We start from the raw sequence: 8,173 nt of genomic DNA on the forward strand, positions 1-8,173 counted from the left end.
TCCAAATGGATGTAATATCGCCTAACTGGCGTCATGTCCCGTCCTACTGTTAAGAGTCGCTGTTGGCTAAGGATCCCTTGTAAAGCGCTTTGAGCACGTTTAGTGGATATTGCGTTATATAAAAAAGCTCAAAAGCTCAATGAAAAAAGAGTTCTCAAATTTAATTGAGACGAAAATGCTGATAGAAGAAGAGTTCACCTTGGACAGCAGACATGTGACTGGTTAGATGTGACAGAAGCCAATTTAACCAGCAAATTGGACAATGGTGTTATTAGAGGCCAGTCGGTCCGGTCCGTCGTTCGGTCAATTGACTTGGCTGAGGTCTGGAAATCGTTAATGTCTTGGACCTGATTGAGATTGTGTTGGAGAGTGGGCGGGTGTGGGTGGAAGGAAGATTGGCGAGCGACATTTGTCAGTGACAATGAATGTAAAAACCCTGGCCCGCCGACGTTTCTTGAATGAGCATTTTTGTTCAACTCAACTCGACTCAGGTGAGAGCAAGTTCCTAGTTAATAACATGAGCTTTGTATTGTTTAAAATGGAAATGTGGTGTTAAATGGCATGTTGGATGAATAAGTGAAAGTCTCAAAAAAAACCTTTCAACATGATGAACCTTATATTTTACGTCACCCTTGACATAGATAAACGTTCTCTCTCTCTCTCTCTCTCTATATATATATATATATATATATATATATATATATATATATATATATATATGTATATATATATATCTATCTATATATCTATCTATCTCTCTATCTATCTATCTATCTCTTACACACACATACATACACACACACACACACACACACACACACACAATCTTACAATAAAAGCATGCCAAATTTGACCAATCCAATCCTGTCACAAAAACGCCACGATCCATCCATCCTCTCCATCTAAATCCCGTCCCTTAATCCGTTTTACAACCCTATATTCCATTTACCAAGCACAGGAGAGGGAGGAGGGACAGTCGTGTATGTTCCTACGGCCAGAGCAATAAGACTCTTCACTCTTTATCAACCCGACGAAATGGCTTCTATTGTATTTACGCTGACCAGTGAGTGCTAGGCCAAGGAGATAGAATACTTGTTAGGACTTCTCTCACATGAAAGGAACGCTGTTGTCTTCCTATTGATCTCTTTGCTCATTTTACCCGGGCATTGGTCATTCGGATTTTGTAATCAAGATCTGAGGTCGTTGAACTGAACTAGAATTGCGTAGAAAATGAATAATAACCGTTTGTCATTTCCTGGTCAAATATTTATTCTGATCTTAATATCTAAGCCGTACTCAACCTTTGTCATTAAAATGAAAACTTGAGCTTTTTATATAGCGCAAAATCCACTAAACGTGCTCAAAGCGCTTTACAGGGGGTCCCTGGCCAACAGCAACCCTTAACATGTAGGACGTGACATGGTGCCAGTTGGGCGACTTTACCATTTTTTAAGACAGAGACAACGCTGTTTTAAGACCAGGTACTCATTTTACACCTTAGTACGGTGAGTGAATGTGAGGAAAGAGCTTTTCAAATGACTCAACTATGCGACGAGCGAGACTCAAACCCAGGACCATATAGCCCTACAGACAGCATAGCCGCATTAATATTACTTATCTTCCTATTATGCGATGGCTCAAAGCTATTGGCTCCATCGTTTGCAAAAATGTATTACCATTGTTGTTATCGTCACGACCACCACCATCATCATCATCATCATCATCATCATCATCATCATCATCATCATCATTATTATTATTATTATTATTATTATTATTATTATTATTATTATTATTATTATTATTATTATTATCATCATTTATTATTATTACTTATTATTATTATTATTATTATTATTATTATTATTATTATTATTATTATCATTATTATCATTATCATTATTATTATTATTATTATTATTATCATTACTAACATTATCATCATCATCATCATCATCAGCAGCAGCAGCAGCAGCAGCATCAGCATCACCATCATCACATTCATCATTATCATCATCACAAAGATAGAAATGTCTTTAGTTTGTCCATCATTTTCATTGTCTTCATTCTCTCTCTCCCCCCCCCCCCCCCCCCCTCCTTCTGAAAATAAAAATAAATACTTAGAACGATGACTTCTTTTTTCATAAAATATTATTCCTTCCGAGATGTAAACAACAAGGGAGATAAGGCAATAATATATTTTCGGTGGGACGTAGGTTGGCCATGGTTACCTCCCCTGTAATTAAAGCCCTTAAAAGATAATCCGTGTTCCATGTGTGGCTCGGTGGTGCATTGGTGAGGCGTCTCGTCATGTCACAAAACACAAGCAATATTATTTGTGGTCAGTGACCAAATGGGTGGCAATAGAAAATTGTGGTCTCAACGCTGTGTCTTTAGGTTAAGCACTTTACACAAATGACCCCACTTGAATGAAGAATGAGTAAGTAAACAGCCATAGTGACGGATCGTGTATTAGTTGTTAGTACAGAAGACACCCAACAGGCGAGTAGTACTGTATTGAATGGAAATTTGATTCCATATGACGGAGGAAAGTAAATGAAACATTGTGAAGCTCGTTGAGCGTGGAAATGCGCTGTGTAAATGCTCATATTGAGATTAATGATATAACGTATTCAATGATTCTCATGCAGTATACATGCTTGATTGTTTGTCTGCTTTCTTGGGTTTTGTTAATATTGTCATTGCTGTTGCCGCTGCTGTTGTTGTTGTTGCTGCTGTTTTGAAATTTTTGCAAGAATGTTACCAAAGCTGTAATTTTAATGTGTTTGTGCTAGAGAGTAGTTGTAATTTATATTCTGAATTCATTGCTAAAACACCCTAAAATACTTTATCAGAGTCTGACGAGTTAATGGTTGTTGCCATATTCTGAAAAAACAAACGCATTTTAAACAGTTAAAAGTGACACTCGTCTTGTCAAAAATTATCAAAACTCGTTCTTCCATTGAGTCACAGATTTGATAGAGTTTTTTTGTTTTGTTTTTTTTTGTTTTTGAGAAGATGAGGGCCACTTTATCCGATCGATATCTGAAGGAAGAGTTTTCTATCCAAAATTTTATAACGTGTTGGGTTTTGTTTTCCGACTACGACAGTAATGCCCTTTATAATTATTCCCTGTTTGTTTAGGCGATTTTCATATTTCAAACTGATCATCTTAAAGGAAAAAAAAATAAAGTTAAGATAAGTAAAGATAAAGTTCATAATTATGATTTCAATTTTTACAGTTAAATGATATCGTGATATTGCCTCTCTAAGACGTGCTTATAGACAACCTACAATATATGAAATTGATTTTTTTTCCAAAGTAACTTGATTAGGGATTTATGTAAGTGTGTGGGGTGCATTCATTGAACATAATTCAACCGTTGTAATGTCATTTATAATCATTACTTGTTTGTTTAGGATTTTTTCAAATATCAAACTGATCATCTAAATGAAACAAAAACGAAGATAAAGTCCATAATTATGTTTTCAAATTTTACTGTTCAATCGTATAAATAATTCAAAGCATACCTGGTCTTTCCTCCAACATAACATAGAGGCGATTATAATGGGGAGACAGCAAGAATAAGCAACATGGGGGAGGGATATGGTAAAGATTCATTTCTGTAATATATATATATATATATATATATATATATATATATATATATATATAATATAAGTGAATATAATAATACTTGAATAACAATTAAATAATTAATACTCTCAACATAAAACAACAATGGTGACACTTAGTGAACAATATTCTCGTGACATAACTTTAAATGATATACATTCACTAAACTGTTAAGAAGTAAGATTGAAACTCTAGATATCGCAATTGATGTTTCATTTGTTTTATAAAATACACCGATAATTGCAATGGTATTTTTTGTTATAAAGTGGCATTTACGGGCCTGCAAAATAGCAATCTGTACATTTTCAATGATTTAGTTCTCCAATGCATGTAAAATGTTTTGAATGTCTTTTGTTTCAATTTAAAGCAAAGTTTCAAAACCAGTTATTTCTTATAAGTTTAACGGTTTTGGTTTACATTTTCTTTATAGTAGATAACTAGCAACTATGCAAGTTATGAATCATTTTATATAAGGAAGGTAGATGAAAATTTCCAAATATCAAATTGATAATGACGCACATGTTAGATAAACATTACAATGACTCTTTTGAATTATAAATCTTGACATTCATTCAATGTTGTAACAAGGCCAAAATATTGATAACAATAATAATCAGTTTACAATTCATTATTATTACATTGGGAAGTGTGGTCAACGGTCTCGATTCTTATAAAACTCATCAAATATGCTGTCATCTGAACCACCATTCCTTTTTAATGTTTCCCCAAAGTTAAATAACCTCCCGTCCTGTGTGCCAGAATTCTTGATACTACTGAACAAGTTATCATAAATATCAAATTTACCATTTCCACTCCAAATGCCCCCATCATCTCCATCATTCCTGGCTTCACCTCTATCATCGTGTTTGTCGTCAAATCCTTTATCATCGAAGCCACCGTCATCTCCCCCCTTGCCGTAACCGCCATCTTCATCGTCCCCACGTTTTTTGAAGAATGTTTCAAAATCATCGTACTTTCCTTCGACTTCCTTGTCATAATCATCGTCGAAGAAGCCCTTATACTTGTCATCAAAACAGTCATCGTAGCCATCGTCATCGAAAAGATCTTCGTAAAAGTTATCAAAATCATCATTGAAAAGATCGTTAGATATTTTGTCAACGTATTCCAAGGCACCGTCGAATTTTTTCTGGTAGATGCCCTCATAGTCGTCGAACACACCATCAGTGTCGTCGAATTTATCAACATCAGTGTGAGATTTACCGCCAGCAGTAACATAGCGTCCTGCACCATAATCGTCAGCATCAGTACCATAACTCCTCCCGCCATAAGTATCATCATCATCACCAAAACGTTGAGGGCTATAAGTATTACCACCATTATCACCACCGCCATAAGATCTTGTCGAATAACGATCATCATCATGATGATCATCATCTCCATCACCGTAACCATGGGTTTTATAACTACTACCATCATCCCCACTAGTAATACCATATCCCTTTGTACTGTAAGTGCTACCACCTATATTGTCATCAGTACCGTAGTTACTTCCACCGAGACCACCCACTGTACTACCAGTACTTCCACCACTACTACTACTACCACCACTTGAACTACTACTGCTACCACCGCTGTCACCGCCAGTTTTAATGTCGTCAAAGATATCTTCCAACAAATCTTCATACCTATAGTCCTTAACCCTCGTCAACATTCCCTTGACACTGTAAGGGGATGTGTATCCATGTTTAGGTGATGCACTTGTCTTGCCGTAACGGTCATCACCAACACTATACCCACCATCGTCTGCTTCTTCCCCTGATCTAGCAGCTCCCAGAACCTTTTTGATTTTAGATATAATGTCATCATCAGAATCGTCACCGCGAGTCTTACCCCCCATATCGTCAGTAGCAGCATCATCACCACCTCCTTTACCACCATAATAACTACCGTCTTCTTTATCATCAGTAGTAGTAGTAGTAGTACCAGTTTGTCTACCGCCATACCCATCATCATGTTTATCATCGTCACCGTGACGATTGAAAATTCTAAAAATATCTGAAAAATCATCGTCAGCTTCACCATAGTAACTGCTGCTTCCAGGTTTTGTAGATCCACTTCCGCCATAGGTGGAACCACCGACACTGGGAGTTGTTGATTTACCATTATCATCATCTAACTCCAAATCATCCCTCCTGTCGTTGTCGTCGTCGTCTCTCCTATAATTACCTCCAAAATAGCCCGTATAATCTCTAGGTGTCTGAGATCGGTGGCTGTAGGAATGACGACTCGGTGCGTATGTATAAGGAGCTCTAACCAAACCCTTAGTAAACATTCCCAGGATTCTACTAATAAAACCCTTAGTACCAGATCCCAAAATGCGAGCCAATCCACCACCTCGACTACTGCCTCTGTCATCATCAAATTTATCATCACCACGCTCTCTGTCGTCATCACGGCCATTTTCCCTATCGTCATGGATGTCATCGTCATCTCGTCTTCTCTTTAAAAGCCTTTCCAGGGCGCCGGATTGCTTGTGCCTGAGCAGACTTTGAAGGATTCTAGCTTTGTTCCGCATAAGCGATTGGATGTGTGCTGTTGAGTCTTCGTGATCGCTCTCGACAGAGGAGGCGTCATCATCACCCCTTGAAGCTGGATGGGGGAAAAGAAACAGTGATATCAATACTATAAATACATATACAAGTTGCATTGTTCTTAGTGCTGTTATGTCCTTCAAGACATTTTCCGTTCTTTACCTAATTTGCCTTAACTTGTTTAACTTTAAGAGCTGTTGTCGGCTTGTATTACCGAACTCTTTAATGTTTATAGATAGAATGCGCTTGGCCAAGGAGTTCACATCATTGCCATCCGGAAGTATAACGGACCAACACACAAACTATGTGTAACCATGAACTTTTATAGTCTGGTTAATACAGTTTAGTGAGAACAACTCACAAACGCGGATGGCAAAAACAATAACAAAGGCCTGAGTGACGTCATCTGCATACTATCTATACATTTTTATTTTTATTTATAATAATTTTAATTTTACTCTTTTTTTATCACTTTTTCTTTTGGTGAAGAGACCTGCTTTCCAAATGATCCATTAACTCCTTTAAATGGATGCTCTCTTCTTGTTGTTCTTGTTATTGTTATAGTTGTTGTTATTGTTGTTGTTGATGTTGTTATTTTTGTTTTTCTATTGTATATCATTTATAGTGATAGTTACTCTTTTACAATCTATATATTTCGGTGAGATATCAGGACATACTATGATTTCAAGTTTCAAGTAAAGAAAACAGAGATCGTGATTGAGGAATTTTCACAATGATTTATGAAGTTAAAATGTCCCATGATAAAGACAATGAAGACGACATAATGTGATGATGATGATGAAGATGATGATGATGATGATGATGATGATGATGATGATGATGATGATGATGATGATGATGATGATGATGATGGTGGTGGTGGTGGTGGTGGTGGTGGTGGTGATAATGATGTTGTTGTTGATGATGATGATTGATGATGATGAGTTATGATGATGTTGCCATACCTCTAATGCAGTCACACGCATCCTCGTTGTATCGAGTTCCATAAGGACATTGTTCACGAACCATTCCTCTCCCTTTGACGTACTGGAAGAAACAGGTGCCGTGGTAGGCACTTGATGCTGGCATCTTGTCACATTCTACAATCGAAACAGATTATCTCATCAAAATAAATTCGCCCTTCGGCCATGAGGTGGATGTCTAGATTTATTCAAAAGGAGACTCGCAATCCCCTGCAACTTGGTGCTAAAACAAAGTACTTTCTACAAAATCTTACAAATCTAGCGACCCAATCACTGCTGGATATAACAATTTAATAAAAAGATTGGTAAATAATTAAATAAATTGATATCTATATGAATATATCAATGAATATGTAGATGAATTAATAATTAACTAAAATTGCGGGTATTCATCTTCTGGAGATGTTTTCTTTGGGCCTCTATTATTACAGTGCTATAATCTCTACACTGTCCAAATCATTTATGTGTGTTTGTTTCGTATTTAATTTGATTTTTGTTTTCCCAGCAACCTAATAAGTGCTACAATCATTTAAAATGGTCGCCGTTTATGAAGGGATCTTTGTCCGAAATCCCACCACACGTTGGGGTTTAAGAGTTATAGAAATTTTAAGAGTTGCTTTAGGTCATTGAAGGTCTAAAAGTGATGAAGCTGCCCTGTAACAAACACCCGATATGGTTTTACATTCTTCAATAATTCCTAGGCTCTTGGATCACACGGATGTTTGAAAAAATGTAAGACAAAAGGAATTTATCCTAAGAAGCAACGGAAGTGAGTTATAGAATAGAATATAGCCTCATACAGACTAATGTACGGGAAAATGAGACATTGAGACGGTCTTAGTTATATCACTCAGAGTTCAGAAATCATTTTCAAGAAGAAAAAAAAAGAGGTCTACGTAATTATCACTGCTGAGTACACAGGGGGGAGACAGAAATCAATATCGACTTCACCTGGTATATATCTCCGACCATATGTGTGGAAAGCGAGAGCTTCATCAACT

At 36.6% G+C, this 8,173-nt stretch overlaps 1 protein-coding gene across 2 annotated transcripts in view; it reads right to left on the reverse strand.

Moving 5' to 3' along the window:
- Nucleotides 1-3,670: 3,670 nt before the first annotated feature.
- LOC144966556 (uncharacterized) overlaps nt 3,671-8,173 on the reverse strand; it is a 13,726-nt gene continuing 9,223 nt past the window's right edge. For both annotated transcript variants that reach the window (XM_078903218.1, XM_078903219.1), the window contains exons 3-4: nt 7,155-7,289; nt 3,671-6,247 (exon numbers count right to left, since the gene is read on the reverse strand). In XM_078903218.1, coding sequence (XP_078759344.1) covers nt 4,290-6,247; nt 7,155-7,289 — 2,093 coding nt within the window. In that variant the 3' untranslated portion in view covers nt 3,671-4,289. The remainder of the gene's footprint in view (nt 6,248-7,154; nt 7,290-8,173) is intronic.

Source organism: Berghia stephanieae, chromosome 2, assembly GCF_034508935.2.
Source record: "Berghia stephanieae isolate SIO BIC M18660-M18661 chromosome 2, UCSD_Bste_1.3, whole genome shotgun sequence".
Lineage (NCBI taxonomy): Eukaryota > Metazoa > Mollusca > Gastropoda > Nudibranchia > Aeolidiidae > Berghia > Berghia stephanieae.